This window comes from Alternaria dauci, chromosome 3 (assembly GCF_042100115.1).
Source record: "Alternaria dauci strain A2016 chromosome 3, whole genome shotgun sequence".
Taxonomy (NCBI): domain Eukaryota; kingdom Fungi; phylum Ascomycota; class Dothideomycetes; order Pleosporales; family Pleosporaceae; genus Alternaria; species Alternaria dauci.
Genome location: NC_091274.1, coordinates 2,169,703 through 2,186,553, shown reverse-complemented (window position 1 = coordinate 2,186,553; position 16,851 = coordinate 2,169,703). Strand labels below are relative to the sequence as shown.

The 16,851-nt window shown below is 52.2% G+C and overlaps 6 protein-coding genes across 6 annotated transcripts; 4 read left to right on the top strand and 2 right to left on the bottom strand.

Moving 5' to 3' along the window:
• Positions 1-229: 229 nt before the first annotated feature.
• ACET3X_004362 (uncharacterized protein) lies at positions 230-4,189 on the top strand (the record flags this gene model as incomplete). Its single annotated transcript, XM_069450558.1, has 4 exons — positions 230-870; positions 920-1,123; positions 1,177-1,942; positions 1,991-4,189. 4 exons carry the CDS (start codon positions 230-232, stop codon positions 4,187-4,189), a joined length of 3,810 nt encoding a protein of 1,269 aa, XP_069308340.1.
• A 1,080-nt stretch (positions 4,190-5,269) lies between these two features.
• On the top strand, positions 5,270-7,041 carry ACET3X_004361 (uncharacterized protein). The gene is made up of 3 exons (XM_069450556.1): positions 5,270-5,407; positions 5,462-5,701; positions 5,801-7,041. Exons 1-3 carry the CDS (start codon positions 5,375-5,377, stop codon positions 6,758-6,760), a joined length of 1,233 nt encoding a protein of 410 aa, XP_069308339.1. The 5' UTR covers positions 5,270-5,374; the 3' UTR covers positions 6,761-7,041.
• A 651-nt stretch (positions 7,042-7,692) lies between these two features.
• ACET3X_004360 (uncharacterized protein) lies at positions 7,693-10,652 on the top strand (the record flags this gene model as incomplete). The annotated part of the gene is made up of 5 exons (XM_069450555.1): positions 7,693-7,792; positions 7,869-8,008; positions 8,068-8,234; positions 8,435-8,984; positions 9,033-10,652. The coding sequence occupies 5 exons, from the start codon at positions 7,693-7,695 to the stop codon at positions 10,650-10,652; spliced, it is 2,577 nt and encodes an 858-aa protein (XP_069308338.1).
• Positions 10,653-10,922: 270 nt separating this feature from the next.
• On the bottom strand, positions 10,923-12,547 carry ACET3X_004359 (uncharacterized protein; the record flags this gene model as incomplete). Its single annotated transcript, XM_069450554.1, has 5 exons — positions 10,923-11,415; positions 11,485-11,553; positions 11,611-12,004; positions 12,073-12,192; positions 12,271-12,547. The coding sequence occupies 5 exons, from the start codon at positions 12,545-12,547 to the stop codon at positions 10,923-10,925; spliced, it is 1,353 nt and encodes a 450-aa protein (XP_069308337.1).
• Positions 12,548-13,570: 1,023 nt separating this feature from the next.
• ACET3X_004358 (uncharacterized protein) lies at positions 13,571-15,178 on the top strand (the record flags this gene model as incomplete). Its single annotated transcript, XM_069450553.1, has 1 exon — positions 13,571-15,178. One exon carries the CDS (start codon positions 13,571-13,573, stop codon positions 15,176-15,178), a length of 1,608 nt encoding a protein of 535 aa, XP_069308336.1.
• A 99-nt stretch (positions 15,179-15,277) lies between these two features.
• Positions 15,278-16,741, bottom strand: ACET3X_004357 (uncharacterized protein; the record flags this gene model as incomplete). The annotated part of the gene is made up of 1 exon (XM_069450552.1): positions 15,278-16,741. The coding sequence occupies one exon, from the start codon at positions 16,739-16,741 to the stop codon at positions 15,278-15,280; it is 1,464 nt and encodes a 487-aa protein (XP_069308335.1).
• Between the last annotated feature and the right edge of the window lie 110 nt (positions 16,742-16,851).

The following is a 16,851-nucleotide window of genomic DNA, read 5'->3' as shown; positions in this document are numbered from 1 at the left end:
ATGGTGGCAATCAGCGAAAAGCGAATTGCCCATGACTGGCTGACTCGTGCGACTGCCTTCTACTGCGACGCCCGCAACTTTGCGCATCACCAAGAGTACAGACTCATCGCCGCCATCATATGCAACAGGACCATTATACACTGCGTGGCGCGCTTTCGGCGCCTTTCCCGCGCTTTTCTTACCTTCTCCACGCGCTGTCCAATCACAGCATTGACGACGCAGATCCGCCATGGAAGTAGACATCCGACGGCTTTACGACAGCGATCCACGACCTACCTTTGTCGTCGACTGCGAAGCTCAGACAACAACAATCTATCATGTCAATGCCGCATTGCTTGCCAAACAGCATATTGCATCGTCGCTGCACTCGCCTTCCACGCTGAGAGACTGGTGGGATCCTGCTAGTAGGGTCGCAGCTTGCCACCAAGATGAGTTCCTGCATGGACGATATAGATGGACCAAGTTCACTGCATGCAAGCGCTGGCTGGTTGTCACCATTGTCGAACAACCGGCACCAAACTGCGAGCAGTCTGGTCATCTGCAAGAGTCTGCACAATCGGCACGAGGGAGGCTGTTGTCGCCTCGTCTGCAACCAGTGCGAGACAACATCTTCACTGTCAAGATCCAGTCACCAGAGCTGCGCGAGCATGTCGAGAACATACGGAACGTTAACTGGTCTAAAACATCGCTTGGCCCGATCAGCTCCTGGAACTATGAGCTCAACGTCTTGGTCACCACTTTAATGCTTGAGACGCGCCCCACGGCTCTATTCCTTGGCCCCGAACACACGATATTGTACAACCTCGCATATGCTGCAGTCAGTGGGTCGAGACATCCTACGATTCTTGGTCGGAGTATTATTGATGCCTGGTATTTCTCACATCTACCCCATGGGAGCTCAACGTCTGATTTGCCGTAGGCCTGAACTTGCGGACCCCGTAAGCGCTACAATGGCTCGCTCGGAGAGCACGCGATTTGCAGACGCTCCCGAAGAGGAGTATCATTTCATGGTCGAGCGTTTTGGCATCGTTGAGGAAGCCTTCTTCAAGTGGAGCCTTGTGCCGCTTATTGGTGTTCAAATGGACGGCATGTATTCCATCGTCACCGAGGTTACGAAACAAAGGTATATACGCCTAGGATTTGAGATTGATGAAACCATTGACCTGACGTATGCAGATTACTGGAACGCCGCGTTGACGCTCTACTCAAAGTTGGCCAAACGACTAGCAAAGCAAGAAACACCAAGCACTTTTGGCAGACTTTGGCCGAGGCTATCAGGCCTTATGAGTACGATTTTCCAGCTGCCGTTTTATACTCTCAATGCGAGCAGTCCAGCCCGACAGACTGGGCCTCCCCCAGGAAAGGACCACTAAATGAATGTACCCTGGAATGGTCTATAGGCTACAAACCTAACCATCCGGCCATACCTTCGCATTTGGACCTAGGCAGTGATCTTGGCTTAGCTCGTGCCATGCGCGATAGCGCGAGAGATGGGACGGCACTGTCGTATCAGGAAGAGGAGGGCATGTTACCATCTTCCTTGTACCATGACCTCGAACACCGCGCTTTTGGGGACTCATTGAGGTGTTTTCTTGTTGCTCCAATCAGGACGTATGACGATACTGTCGTGGGATACCTTCTAGTAGGCTTGAACACACGACGACCCTACGATGACGAATACAAAGCCTGGATCAAAGTGTTTTCGAATCTGCTGGGTGCTTCGGCGGCCTCAGTAGCGCTTCACGAAGAAGAAACCCGAAAACGGAAACATCAAGAGGCACAGGCCGAAAGAGATTGTGCGGCCCTTAATGCAGAAGTTGCAAACCTGACACAGGAAGCTAATCACGTAGCTGAAAAGCTTCGCAACTTTCACGACATCGCAGACGAAGTCGGCCTAGGGTACTTTGAGATTGACATTAATGGTACACTACTACACGCTAATGTAAGAGCATTGCAACTATGATGTTGAACAAAACTAATGATGTCCCAGGAAACTTACTTTACTCAGACTGGACACCGGAGAGACCTCCTTAGAGTTCCTCCATTCACTTACAAGGAGTATGTCTTCGAAGAAGACATACCTATGGTGGAAAACCAATGGAAAAAACTGGCTTCTGGTGAACCAGCGACGTTCGAAATTCGATGGAAGAAGCAGTCAGACGAGCATCGGGACAGCGAAGGAACTGTCGACGATTATCTTTGGACGTTGTCCGCTTGTGTGCCAATCAAAGACGCAGATGGGATAGTTACAGGTATCTTTGGATTCAACACAGACATCACTGCTCAAAAGGAAGCGACCAAAGCTGTCCTGATGCGATCGGAGGCGGAACGACGTTTAGCCAGTTTTACGGAACTCGCGCCCGTGGGTCTTTATCACCTGAACCCAGATCTAACGATGAAGTACTGCAACGACCAATGGTTTCACATCACGGACCATCCCAAAGTACCAATGGACCAAGTGGACTGGCGAAACATCGTCGACGAGGACATGATAGACCGTTGCTATCACGACGTTGAGATTACAAAACGCAAGCAGGGACCACATACATTCACCATATATCTCAAGAAAAAGTGGACAGGACCTGATGGTATCCCGACACCGACTTGGATTCTTGTTAGCGCTACTGCTTACACCGATGGGACCATTATGGGAACAATGACTGATGTCAGTCAGATGGCATGGGCGGAAGCTATCCAGAAGAATCGCGTTGAAGAGGCTCTTGAGTCGAAGAGACAGCAGGAAAACTTCATTGACATGACGTCTCATGAGATGCGAAACCCGTTGAGCGCAATGGTGCAATGTGCGGACTCTATTTATTCGTCGCTGAACGAAATGAAAGCTCTCGCACGCAGAGAGGCTCTGACATTCCAGCCCGCTATTCGCAATCAACTGAAGGAGTTGATCAGCAATAGTCTGGATGCTGTCGAGACGATACAAGCTTGTGCTACGCACCAGAAGCGGATTGTCGACGATATCCTGACACTGTCAAAACTCGACTCAAAGCTTTTGGTCATCAGCCCCATAGTCCTGCAACCGTCAGTGCTTCTACAGGATGCCTATAAAATGTTCAAGGACGAAGCGAACAAAGCCAAGGTCAGCCTGGAGGTGAGATGCGATCCGTCCATTGAGGAACTGAATATCGATTGGGCGATTTTGGATCCGAGCCGGGTCTTGCAGGTCCTTATCAACCTACTTACCAACGCCATTAAATTTACCCAAAGTCAAGAGGTCCGCAAAGTCGAAGTAATCATGGGCGCATCACGGGAGGTACAACAGATGCGCGATGTCGAGTATGTGCCCCAGGAAGCCGTGCGGAAGAACTTTTTGACACAGGCTGAATGGGACCATGCTGGAGAGGTATTTTACCTCAACTTCACGGTCAAAGATACCGGATGTGGTCTTTCTCCGGACCACAAAGCCAAACTATTCCTACGGTTCTCCCAAGCAACACCGAAAACACATGTTCAGTATGGCGGTTCAGGCCTAGGTCTGTTCATCTCGCGCGAACTCACCGAAATGCAAGGCGGCAGCATTGGCGTATCCTCCCTCCCTAATGTAGGATCAACGTTTACGTTCTACATCAAATCGAGGAGGGCAAAAGCCTCGGATAGTCCTCTCGCTGCAACTGCCCTCGGTCCGAATGGCGCCGCTCTGCCCACTCGTACCAAAGCTCAGATCATTGGAGAGGATGACAAGAGCTCCGACGTAGTCTTACCTGCTGGGACATCCTTGGAAGAACAAGAAAGAGCAAAAGCAGCAGAAAGCGGCAAATACAACATCCTCATCGTAGAAGACAACCTCATAAACCAACGCGTCCTATCCACTCAACTTAAAAAGCTGGGCCACACGACGTACGTCGCAAATCATGGCTTCGAAGCCCTTTCCCAACTCTCACGCTCGGTATTTTCTGCTTCTCCGAGCGAGTCCCCGCCTCTGCCGCTCTCCGTTGTTCTCATGGACGTCGAGATGCCTGTCATGGATGGCTTGACGTGCACGAGGCGAATACGGGAGATGGAGAGGAACGGCGAACTGAGCAAGCATGTGCCGATTATCGCTGTGAGTGCGAATGCGAGGAAGGAACAGATTGATAAGGCGAAAGAGGCTGGCGTGGATGAGGCGATCTGTAAACCGTTTCGTATTCCTGAGTTGATGGGATTAATGAGGGGAATGGGGTTTAGGGGGGAGTGACATGGGCGCAAAGCGGCGTTTGATACTGTAGATTATCTTGGTGCGATTCTAGAAAGGGCCAAATCTGACCTGCTGCCGACGGACGAGCGGTTTACCGTTACTACCGCACAGTATGGCGGATGATGCAATCATATCGAGCAGTGATCGGTTCAAGCAAGGTCTTAGCAAAACGCCCCCAAATTGCTTTCAGCATGTGCATCTAGCGTACTCTTGATTTATGCATTCTTGGTCGGGAAAGTGAACCTGGTGCTCTTCCCCACACCTAGCGCGACTACCCTCAGACGCGTCCGAGCACGCGTCGTCCAGTCAACTGGTGGGGTGAACTCTGATAGCAACGCCATCGAGATCCTAAACCAGTGCAGAGCGTGTCTAGATTAGGAGACCAACTCAGGGGAAGATGACGAGTGTGGAAGCTGGAAAGGCTCCAGGCGCGTCGAACACGGTCTCACGACGCGTTCTCTGGCCAAAACACAGGCTGGCCAGCGTGTGACGAGTCGGGTGGAGCCAACCAGCCATCAGCGTCAGATCATTATCAGACAAAATCTTATCTGATCCGAGGCCGGCACAAGCACGGTCGGAATGCAGCCAATGCAAGCGTCGAGTCTGGCCTTGATGCGGGCCAGCATGGGTTTCAAATGCATTTCCAAGCCTTTGTTCAGCCGCCAGATGCAGGACTAACTAGTCACGGAAACGGCCCTTGCGTGTTGTGGTGGGGAGAATCGAATCATAGCGCGTTGCGACGCGTCTGGCACAGACAGTTTTTTTCGTGTGAGCTCGTGGCTGGGCAACGCGACGGACGACGTCGAAGCTGCTTCTCGACGCACGACAGACGGAAAGACGACGATATTGGTGTCGCTGGAATGCGCGCACTCGATTATGGTGTCTAGACAGATGGAGAATGTAATTGAGTCGTGGTAGGGCAGAACAGATATGGTGATCCAAGGCGCGCATGCATGAGATCATAGCGTCTTTTCGCGAGCACAGCGCGTTAGTGGCTGGCAGAACCGATCGCCCAGTCACGTGCTAGCGTCGAGACGCGGATTTATAGTGAAGTCGCGTCTGCTCTTTCTCCCAGCACACCACATCCACCACCATCTTCACATCAGCGTTTCTACGAGTATTCTTGGCCGCACACTCGTCTCTCTTTACATCATACAACGCTTCATTCCAGTCTTCGCCCCCACAATGTCTGCCGTCGAGTTTACGCCTTCCAAGCAGGTACGTCGCGATACTTCTGGTACTTATACGCGTCCATACTAACGCGTCAATTAGGTTGCTTCTGCAATTGACTCACTCAAGATGAATGACTCTCCCGCTAAGAAGCTAGACTTCTCGCCGGCCGACAAGGAGAACACGTTCAAGCCCATCGTTGGCATCCCAGATGACTTCGAGGACGACCTAGAGGTGGTCAAGCCTACCGTTGCGCCTACGATCAAGGAGGAGGAGGCTATCGAGCCAATCCTCCAAGAGAACCCTGGACGCTTTGTCCTGTTCCCCATCAAGTACCATGATGTAAGTCTTACCCTTGAATGTCCCCACGTGCTTTGCGCGTGTCTAGACGCGTCGAACGCGTTTCTACCAAGACCCTTGCTAATGACGTATCCACTATAGGTCTGGCAGATGTACAAGAAGGCCGAGGCTTCTTTCTGGACCGCGGAGGAGATTGACCTCTCCAAGGACCTTCACGACTGGAACAAGCGTCTCAACGACGACGAGCGCTTCTTCATCTCCCACGTCCTCGCCTTCTTCGCAGCCTCCGATGGCATCGTCAACGAGAACCTGGTCGAGCGATTCTCGAGCGAAGTGCAAATCCCCGAGGCACGATGCTTCTACGGTTTCCAAATCATGATGGAGAACGTTCACTCAGAGACCTATTCTCTGCTCATCGACACATACATCAGCGAGCCCAAGCAGCGCAGGTACCTCTTCAATGCCATTGACAACATTCCCTGCATCCGCAAGAAGGCCGACTGGGCCCTGCGATGGATCTCTGACAAGAACTCCACATTCGCCAACCGCCTTGTTGCCTTTGCCGCTGTTGAGGGTATCTTCTTCAGTGGCTCTTTTGCCTCCATCTTCTGGCTGAAGAAGCGCGGTCTGATGCCCGGTCTTACCTTCTCCAACGAGCTCATCTCCCGTGACGAGGGCATGCACACTGACTTCGCCTGCCTCCTCTTCTCTCTCCTTGAAAACAAGCCTACCCCCGAGTCCGTCAGGGCTATCATCACTGAGGCCGTCGAGATCGAGCAGGAGTTCTTGAGCGACGCCCTGCCATGCGCTCTGCTCGGCATGAACGCTACTCTCATGTGCCAATACATTGAGTTCGTCGCTGACCGTCTGCTGTTGGCCCTCGGCAACGTCAAGGTCTACCACGCCACCAACCCCTTTGACTTTATGGAAAACATTTCTCTCGCTGGCAAGACCAACTTCTTCGAGAAGCGCGTCGGTGACTACCAGAAGGCCGGTGTCATGGCCAGCACAAAGAAGCACGAGCAGCAGAAGGAGGGTTCGTCGCCCACACCCGAGCCGCAAGGCCAGTCCGGTGACTTCTGCTTCGACGAGGACTTTTAGATGCTTCGCCATTTGTTTCTGGAATTATCTGCCATTTTATTTTTGTACAACACGTTGAACGTTTGGGTTTGGCACGGGTGCCGGATGTTTTCGTTCGCATACCCCCTTGCATTGATGAAGTAACCACTCTTCGCATTTTGGAGTCATGGCGTTGCTAGTTAGCTGGGATGGGCCTCTGGGATGAGTGACGCGGTAGGATAGCTACGGCATGCGGCAGCGATGGGATCAACGACCTATATATCATCACTTTTGGATAATCACGAATACACACCTTTCACACATTCATGTCTCTTCTGCAGTTTGCCCTGATGACAATTCTGCTTGCGCGCATCGCGTACGTCTTCGGTCCGACAGGCCGGCCACGCGACAGTATGCGCGCTTGATTAACCAAGCTTTTCTGAAGCCTATCCGCCTGTGCCTGAACATGACCTAGGTTCTGCATGACAGATTCACCGGTCCCAGGAAAAATTGCATGCGTTCAACTCCTTCTGCAAACATCACGCACCGCGCAGACGAGCAAGGATTGACTTCAGGTACCATGACGTCAGCCATGCGTGCGGCGAACCCGAGGCTGCCATGTTGTGGAATCACGATAAGCGAGCTGGCGACTTGCAGACGGTCGTGCGCCCTCTCCAGCTTATCCACATCCTAATTGCTTACTCCGGACGAGTTGCGCGATATGGGGAATTTGGTAGCACTGTCCCTGCATGTAGACTCGGTGCGCCAGACAACAAAACGCTAGTTCGTAAACATCCGCGACCCTCCGCAACAGAGGCCGACTCTCATTGCCAGCGTGCTGTGTGCCCATTGCATGAAACACCATCCGAACGAATTCGCAACATACAGATCCGAGCAGGCACCGAGCGCTGTCAAGTACGACCAAGGCGGCAGTGACGACGGGGTAGATCCATGTCGCTTCGTGACATGTCACTATGGTAGACACGCTTCCCAAGATCAAGCTGACAGACCCATCCACCGCTGGCAGAGGCTCTTCCCAGAACCAGGAGAATGGATCGTCGACAACAGTAGATGGTATGTCGTACATGGACACCTGTTGCTTTGCCAAATCAAACCGAACGTCCTCAGATGCTTACTCCAGGATTCGTAGGCCCGTTGTCCAACAAGAAGCTCGTCGCAAAGCTTCGAAGCCCCACCTCGCCTTCCGCGCAACCGACTGGCGATTCGCAAAACGGATACATTGGCGATGGAACGAGACTGTCCGAAACGCACATAGACCCGCTCTCGCAAGTATGTACAGATAAGGTTCGACTTGCGGGGATGGACGCTAATCGCGCATTACCGTATAGCAAATCCTCCAGAGAACGAATACGTCGCCGGCTGTTCAGAAACTACGGTCGCAGAATGCCGAGCCCCTGCCGAGCCAATCGCCGACTTCGCCAAACGATGTAAATACGGATAACAAACTAAGTGGAGAGACGCCACGCGATGCAAGCGGGGGCAAGGCAGACAAGAAGTAGGTGTCTCTGCTCTGCTTTCTGTAAACAACGTATGAATGCTATGGGGCGATCAGCCGGGGACTAGCGCGTACCTCGTACCAAGGCCTCCGGACCTGCGTATCGAGGACATGTATGCGCCTGTTCCTCTGGTTGGCCTGAACACACATACCCCATGTCAGCCTGAGGCGCAGTACAGTACGGCTGACTTCATATCCAGGAAGGTGTCATTTCTTAGTCGCTTCATCGGAGGCAACAAAAAGAAGAGCAGCACCCTCGATGGCGCAAGCGAGAATGGCTCCGAGGCAGACGATCTTCGATTGGAGGGTATGGACGCACAGCTCTACATCGACAATTTCAGCTTTAGCCCGAAGATTCCTCATCCGCCGGCATACATCAAAGTGAGGACTAAGTTCAAGAAGGAGAAAGAATTCGATCGCGTTTTCCTGGCGCAGCAGTTACGTTCTGGGTCGGATAAAAAGAGTCCGCCTGCGGCTGGATCAAACCCTGCACCTCAGTCTGGGTCGGCAGCTACACAGAACCCTATCTGGGCGGTCGAGTTTAGCAAAGATGGGAGGTATCTTGCGGTCGGTGGGCAAGACAGGGTGATTAGGGTATGGGCAGTGATTGAGAGCCCAGAAGGACGCCGCGCGCATGAGAACGCTGATAATGGAGACGCAAAGTACCTTAGTGCACCAGTCTTCCACCAGAAACCCGTTCGAGAGTATCAGGGACATACGTCTACCATCTTGGATTTGAGTTGGAGCAAGGTAAGTTGAACTTGCTCAATGTTCTTATGCATCGACTAACAACCAAAGAACAATTTCTTGCTATCCTCTTCCATGGACAAGACAGTAAGGCTATGGCATGTCAGCCGGGACGAGAATCTATGCACATTCAAGCATTCCGATTTTGTTCCTTCGATACAATTCCACCCTACCGACGACCGGTTCTTCCTCGCAGGATCTCTTGACGCAAAGTTGCGACTCTGGAGTATTCCGGATAAGAACGTGGCTTTCTCCGCCACGGTTCCGGATATGATTACATCAGTGGCGTTCACACCTGATGGGAAGACATGTATAGTCGGCACCCTTGGTGGTCTTTGCATGTTCTACGACACCGAAGGACTAAAGTGGCAGGCCCAACTTCACGTAAAGTCGACACGCGGACAGAACGCAAAGGGCAGTAAAATCACTGGAATCCAAGCAGCATATTGGCCTCCAGGCAGCGAAAGCGGTGAAGTCAAGCTACTGGTTTCGAGCAACGATTCGAGGTTACGCATTTACAACATGAAGGACAAAGCCCTGGAGATGAAGTTTCGCGGTCATGAAAACAACTGTAGTCAGATCCGAGCTACGTTTGCCGATAGTAGTGGGCATATCATCTGTGGAAGCGAGGATCGCAAAACATACATATGGTCGACCACAGCCACGGCTGAAGGCGAGAAAAGAAACCAGCGTCCGGTGGAAATGTTTGAAGCTCATAATTCGATCACGACGTGCACCGCTATCGCTCCAGTTCAGACCAGGCAATTGCTTAGCGCCTCGGAAGATCCCATCTTCGACCTCTGCAATCCACCACCAGTTACACTAGTATCGAAAACTGAATCTGTCATTTCGTCAAGAGCACCCACGGAGGCGGGATCCACACACCCAACACCTGCGCCTGCAGATACTCACTTCAAGAAAGCTACAGGAAGCCCAGCATACATCGAGCGTTCGGCACATCGAGGCGGTAACATCATCGTTACAGCAGACTACACGGGTGCACTAAAAGTGTTCAGACAGGATTGCGCCCACCAAAAACGCATACGAATGAGCGAGCAATGGGATACTGCGTCCATGAAGAGAGCGTCAGGTATCGGGCGGCCCAGCAGTATGGTTTCGCGAACTAGTCGATCACGACGAGACAGTGTGTCTACACAACCGCCAAACGACCGCATCATGACATGGCGACAAGGCATATCGCACGGTAGTCTGGACTCGACCAACTCCCTTCCTCATCGCAGCGCCTCCCCACGAAAGTCGCTAGCCGCCACGAGCTTCCATTCAACACCACATGAGTCCCCTGTCCTACATCCTACAAAGACTAACGACACCTTCGACACCAAGCCTACTGGCACACCAAAAACATCCGTATCCATAGACCGCACCACTACATCTCTACGAAGTACTTCATACTCTGAAGCTTCGTCCCCTCTCAAGGAACCACCTATTGCTGCAGTGGATGACGAAGCGGCTCAGCGCTCTCGTAACCCTCTCGCCGTGTACAACGGTCAAAGCTGGCTTTTCTGGACAAATCGCGATAAGAGCGCGCTGACAGCTGGGAATGCAAAGGACGGTGAGAGACCAGAGCTGCTTGGTCGTATGAGCACAATTAGTCAGATTAGCAAGTTGACAGATGAGCGGAGTGATGAAGAAAGGGAAGGTGACGCATGATACATTGATAACAATTTCACTTCATACGGGACAAAATGTTAAGATTTCTAAGGACTACCCTATCAGTATCGAAATTACTACACTTGATTGAGTTCTCGGGAGTCGCCTTTCTTAACTTTTTCGCCCATGCGCAACGAGATCGAACCATTAGACTTTGTCTTGTAGTACAAGTGACGAGACTACATAACTGCTGCCTGTTCTCTGTGATCATGCTTGCGATAATCACAACGGACGATCCTGTTGTTGTCTGGTAGCGCTAGCAGAAGACGCCTACACGAGATCCGGCACATCGTTGACTTCAGGGATGAAGGTGGGGATAACGAGCTTCCCCACATCTGTCTCTAGGACGGACTCCAAGGCTGAGGAAGTTTCCGAAGCGACGATGGGGTCAGTGGAGTCAGAAGAAGAGGCAGACACGGCGGGAGCGGAGTCGGAAGAAGAGGCAGACGCAGTGGGAGTGGCGTATGTAGTAGTCTCCATGACAGGGTCCCAGTGGCTGAATGTCTCAGGGGCAATGACTGCTGAAGTAAGTGACTCCGAGGAAGAAGGTGTTTCCCAGACGACTTCGGAGAGTGTACTGGTCACCAAGGTGGTCGCAACGCTTGGCTCGAGGTTGGAGGGTACGGAAGCTTCTGGCTCGATACTGGACGTGACGGAAGCATCTGACTCAAGGCTGGAGGTGACGGAAGCGGCTGGCTCAAGGCTAGGAGTGGAGTCGTTGCCGGGAAGACAAGCAGAGAAGTCGCCAGAGATGTCGCGGATACTAGGATTGATGAGTTAGTATGGTTGAAAAAAAAAGTAAAGAAGTGGGTTTGCAGGCTGGAAAGCTCACCCATAGGAATCCGTTGAGGAGATGGAGATTTTGAAGCTACCACGTCGCTGGCCGACGTTGGTAGCGTACCTGGGGTGCCATTAGAGGAAGCTAATTTTTTTTTTGGTGGGATCAGGACTAGCTTACTGCGCGGGCCAGTATTGCGAGAATAGGGCGCAATGCTGGGTGGTGGGGACCTTGTTTCGACGCTGCATGTACGTATTGACGAAGCGGCATTGGCGGCCCGAAGCATCGTGGGTCTTCTTGCATACATCTATACATCTCTCAACGTCAAAGTGGCCATCCCCCCAGAGAGACAGTCCCATGTAAGTATCGTTGCCGTTGCAGTCCAGGGGTGCTTCGATAGCAACACCCATGGCATACCTCTCGATTGCATAGCCATCGGAGACCGAGGGTGTGACGCGGTTGATATCCTTGACGTAGGCGTTGGAGCCGGCCATGACGACGTGGAACTTCTCACGTAGCTGCCCGTGGTTAATGGCGATATCGGGCTGGATGGTTCCGGACCACAAGTCACACTCTACGGAGAAAAGGAAGACTAAGTTAGTACACATCTTACGTTCTTTTTGCTCATACAAAAACACCTACTGATTATGGTCGTGGAAGGGGGGTTCGAGCACAGGTTGCGTGCAGGCGAAACGACAGGTTGACGCTCGAAGAAGATGGTGAAGGCGTTGCAGTCATTATCGGCATCGCAGGCATGGGCACCTAAAGGGAGTTAGTTTAATCGTTCAAATCAGATCTTACTTGTCGATATGACAGCCCTCGGAATGAAGTGTAACATACACTGGTCGACATCGTACTTGTCCAGAGCAACGTAATGAACAAACTGTGGTGCTGCGTTATACGTAGTGAGGAGGTTGGTGTACGACTGAACGTAACCAGCAGGCGTAACGGCGGCCAATGCAGTACTGGCGAAAGGAGCATAGGCTTGGAAAGCCTCCGGAGTGTCAGGTGAGATTGCGGTATCAAGCCCTAGAGGGAGAGGACGGCAAGGCGACTGGACAGGAGAGCGGCCTTGGACAAGGGCCGAGCCAAAGGCTGCGAAGCGTGAGAACACCATCGTAGGTTTGGTTAAAAAAAAACGAATGAATAATATTCTGCCTTGCCTTGATACGAGATGTATCAGTGTTGAATGTTGATGTAGGCGATGAAGGGTGCTCGACAGAAGTAGGAGATGGCACAGTATTATATATCTGGAAGAAGAGGCAGAAGAAACTGTTAGGACTCTGAAATTGGCAACATAACAACGTAATTGTGATCCATTACCATTGCTATCCTGCAACTGCGATGTACCCTCACTATAGTGTTCTTACAAACTTTTATGCTCTATCAGCCTATCGGGCAATCAGAGAACATCCTTTTGAGGATAGAACAGATGGATCCTTGAATAATTGTGGTCTCTATGGCTCGATCCGGACCTTACTCAACCTTTGAGAGAGAAGGTTGTATATCATTTAAACCCCTGAGATGAATCCAGGTGCTCGGAACCATTGGAATAGAGAATTCTATATGATTGTTCTTCGACCCTACTCGCTGGTTGAACGCGTATATAGCTCGCGGTGAGCGGCAAATGTGGTAACAGCTTCCTAGGCGACCTAATCGGAGTCATATAAGTGTCATATTAGCTCAAAGTAATCCACCCAATGAAGCCGGTCAGTCCCTTCGGCATCACAAACATCGTGGAGATGTGCGAAAACCACTCAAGTTCTTGAGCGAAAAAGTGCGATCTAGCGGTACGAGCGGGGCTCAATACTGTCATCCAACTTGAGAAGGAACCAAAACGACAATGGGGTACATATGAGTGGCAATGTTGAGATGTATGACCCACATTTAAACAATGTTAGTAGATGTAGAAAGTAAGAAGCCACTCACTCGTCGAGGGAGAGGTGACCGCTCTTACTAGCGCCAGACCCGCCCAAAACGTCATAGCCTCAATCGACCAAATCATCCAACATAGTACTCGCGAATACCATTGAGGTTGACAATACTCTCTCAGCCATTTGATCATCACCCCTTTCGCTCCTTACAAAGGTTTCCGCTTTTTGAACCAAACAGCCAGAAATACATACGTGGCCACAAAGTCATGGGTCGCACCGAAAAATCGCAGGGTTTAGCGCCACCCGCCGTACGCAAAGATGTTCGAGCCAAGCAGGCGCGGCATATTGTCAACAAAATCGTTCCGGCAATATTGACGTCAAACGCAAGGGCCAGAAGAGGCGTGGACGGAAGTGAGCTGATTGTGAACCCTGGACCAACCGGAACAGTGGGGCAGGAGAATAGGAGCGGGGATAGTGCACGTGTTGAGGCTGGCGAAGAGACGGAATATGTGAAGAGGAAGGGACAAGGAAGACGAAAGGCCAAAGGTGCGAGGCTCGAAGAAGAGGAGGTGGATGGAAGGAATGGCGCAAAGAGCGGCGATGTAGGGAAGGATGCTGGTAAAGGAAAAGGAAAAGCAAAAGGCAAGAAACGAAATGATTCTCTCGAAGAAGGACTTTCAGGTCTCAACTTGAACACAGCTGCTACATCATCACCTATTTCGCCTGGGAAACAACGCAGTACACGAATTGTAGCAACGGATAGCCTTACAGCTGCTCATATGCTTTCCCACCCATTTCTGTACAACGACTCCACCACTCCCACGTCGAAGCAGCTGTCCAAGAAGCAACCAAATACATGTATCTTGAACATGGCCTCCCCTCTTCGCCCAGGTGGCGGTCTCCTAACAGGCGCTACCTCCGCCGAAGAATCCCTCTGCGCGCGCACAACACTACTCCCTTCACTCAAGGAATCCTTCTACCGTCTCCCAGAATATGGCGGCATCTACACACACGACGTACTCGTGTTTCGATCTGCCCTTGGGCTCGGTGACAGCGCCGGTGAGCTGCCTCCTACCGAGCGCTGGTACGTTGACGTCATCAGCGCGGGAATGCTGCGCTTCCCTGAACTAGAAGGAGAAGAAGACGAAGAGAAGAGGCTGTGTAAGAAGGACAGAGAGATTGTTGAAGCGAAGATACGAAGTGTGCTGAGAATAGCGGAACAGAAGGAAGTGAAGCGGCTGGTGCTCGGAGCTTGGGGCGTAGGAGCTTATGGAAATCCAGTAAAAGATATTGCAGAAGCTTTTGCAAAAACTTTGGGCGTTGGTCCTTCATCGTCGACGTCCACCGGAAAGAAGAATAGCAAGTCGCCATCGATGGGTATCGAGACATTTTCAGCCATTGAGGACATCATCTTTGCGATGCCCAATCGAAGAGTTGCTAGCGATTTTGCTGCAGCGTTTGGTGGCAGCTTTCAAGTCGAAGACGGCCCTGGCGCTTCTAGCAGCGATGACGACGGGGAAGACGGCGAGGAAGATGAAGTGGCAGAGGAGCTGAGAAACAAGATTCAAGAGATGGAAGGTCAGATTAGCAAGGTTTGGAACCCGGATTTGAAGGCGAGGCTGAGCTCTATACTGGAAGGCTTGAAAGCGCAGTTGAAAGAGAGAGGGGGCACACCTGGAATGAGTAGTGATGACGATGATGACAACGAAACAGAGGGTGTAGATGAGAGAGAGGGCATACTTGGAATGGGCAGTGTCTACAGCGACGATGATGAGGGCGAAGCAGAGGGAGAAGACAATGACGCAGAAGATGAAGTCCTTTCATATGGGAGTGACGAAATTGGCTGTTACGTGCCGAACCCTCATGACTGGTAATGAGAAGCAGTACACTGCGTAAGAATATATTGATGGGTATCTCAAAATTTCTATCTTCTAAAAGTCTCTTTTGTATAGCAAGATCCAATGCTTCAATGCTCAAGCGGTTGCACTAGCAACAGCCGGTTCTTCTGAAGGAGCTGCTGGCTTTGACTCGTTTGAGCCGTTTGTCTTTGAGTCTGTATTGGGCTCGTCCTCCAAACCCAGCTTTTTCAGATCCACGGCCAATGGATCAGACTCTTCGGTGCTTTCAGTAGGCCCCTCGTATCCAGGTGGCGGCAACGCCCAGTCGGGCAGGCCAGTCTCATAGTCCCACTTTCCTTCCTCACACCGATATCTCCGCGCATGCAGGTAGATACCCAACTCATGTGTGCCTGGATCGCTGTAAAGGTCGGTATCGCATACCTTGCACTTTTCTCCGGTCATACGTTCTGCTTTCTTCTTGTTGTAGGCATTGACCATCTCGTCGTGGTATGCGACGGCATCGGCGACTTCCTCCTTGCCCATGCGCGAGAGGCGGGACATGATGTCTTCGTCGTCGTCGTCTTCGGATTGGCCACGGCCGAGGGCTGGGCCAAAGACGCGCTGGTTGGCGTATATGGGGTCGTTGGATATGGGATGACCGAGGAATTGGAGGTGGACGCGCAGTTGGTGGGTGCGCCCTGTCACTGGCATGCAACGCACGATGGAATAGCCGCGGAGCTTCTTCCACGGCTGGCCATCGGGGCGCGCATCTCCTTGTTTCCCTTGCTCTGTGTTTACGTCGTCCTTTGGTGGGTAGTATGCGAGTCTCTTGAAGACCGTCTTTGCCTCCTTGCCGTTGGCACGCACGCGGTTCAGGCCCAGCTTGGGGCTGATCTGTAGGATGGGCTTCTCACAGAGGATTTCTCCTTCTGGGAACTCGCCCACGACTCGCGTGATGTACTCCTTCTTGACGGTCCTGCCTCTTATCTGGGCACTCAGTTCCTCTGCCGCCTGCTTGTGCTTGCCGATGAACATGATACCACTCGTCAACCTGTCGAGGCGGTTGCATGGCAGTGGATTCCAGCCATAGCCGCGATCTGCCCTCATAATCTCGATGATGGAGTTGAAGTTGTACCGGCCAGCAGGATGCACTGGCATGCCCGCAGGCTTGTTGATGACAATCATGTTGTCATCCTCGTGGACGATGCCAATGGGCTGCGCGGTACACGGGGGCTCGTGGCGGTGCAGGGTGTGGGATATGACATCGCCGTTCTTGACAATGGTTCTGATGCTGGGTACAGGCTGTCCGTTGAGGACGACGCGCCCCTCTTCTATGGCCTTTTGGTAGTACTCTGCGGGGCGGTCGCGGAACTCGCTCGAGAAGATGTCGAGAATTTCCCGGCCCCGCCACCGCTCCTTGCAGAAGGTGTTGTATGTGAAGTGGTAGGGCGTGACCTTGCGCAGGCCATCCTCGAGGTAGTATGGCGGGGGCCAGGGGTCGCAGGGCGTGATTGCGACGGCGGGCGGCTCTTTCCAGGGGAATTTGTCGTCGGGCAAGGGCGGGTATTTGTCGCGCGGGGGCCAAGGCACGAGGGCCATGGAGGGTGAGCCGGTGCGTGTCTTGGGCACAGGCAGGCGTCCCTTTGAGGCGAGGTATGCGAGGATGCGCGGAGAGGGCGCCAGAATCGCGGGGTCGAGGCCGTCGAGGG

What these genes read in the sequence shown, in the direction of transcription:
- ACET3X_004361 (XM_069450556.1), top strand. Translation starts at nt 5,375, where the DNA reads ATGTCTGCCGTCGAGTTTACGCCTTCCAAGCAG. An exon ending in AGTTTACGCCTTCCAAGCAG is followed by an intron (nt 5,408 to 5,461) that starts GTACGTCGCGAT and finishes CGCGTCAATTAG; the next exon opens with GTTGCTTCTGCAATTGACTC. An exon ending in TCCCCATCAAGTACCATGAT is followed by an intron (nt 5,702 to 5,800) that starts GTAAGTCTTACC and finishes TATCCACTATAG; the next exon opens with GTCTGGCAGATGTACAAGAA.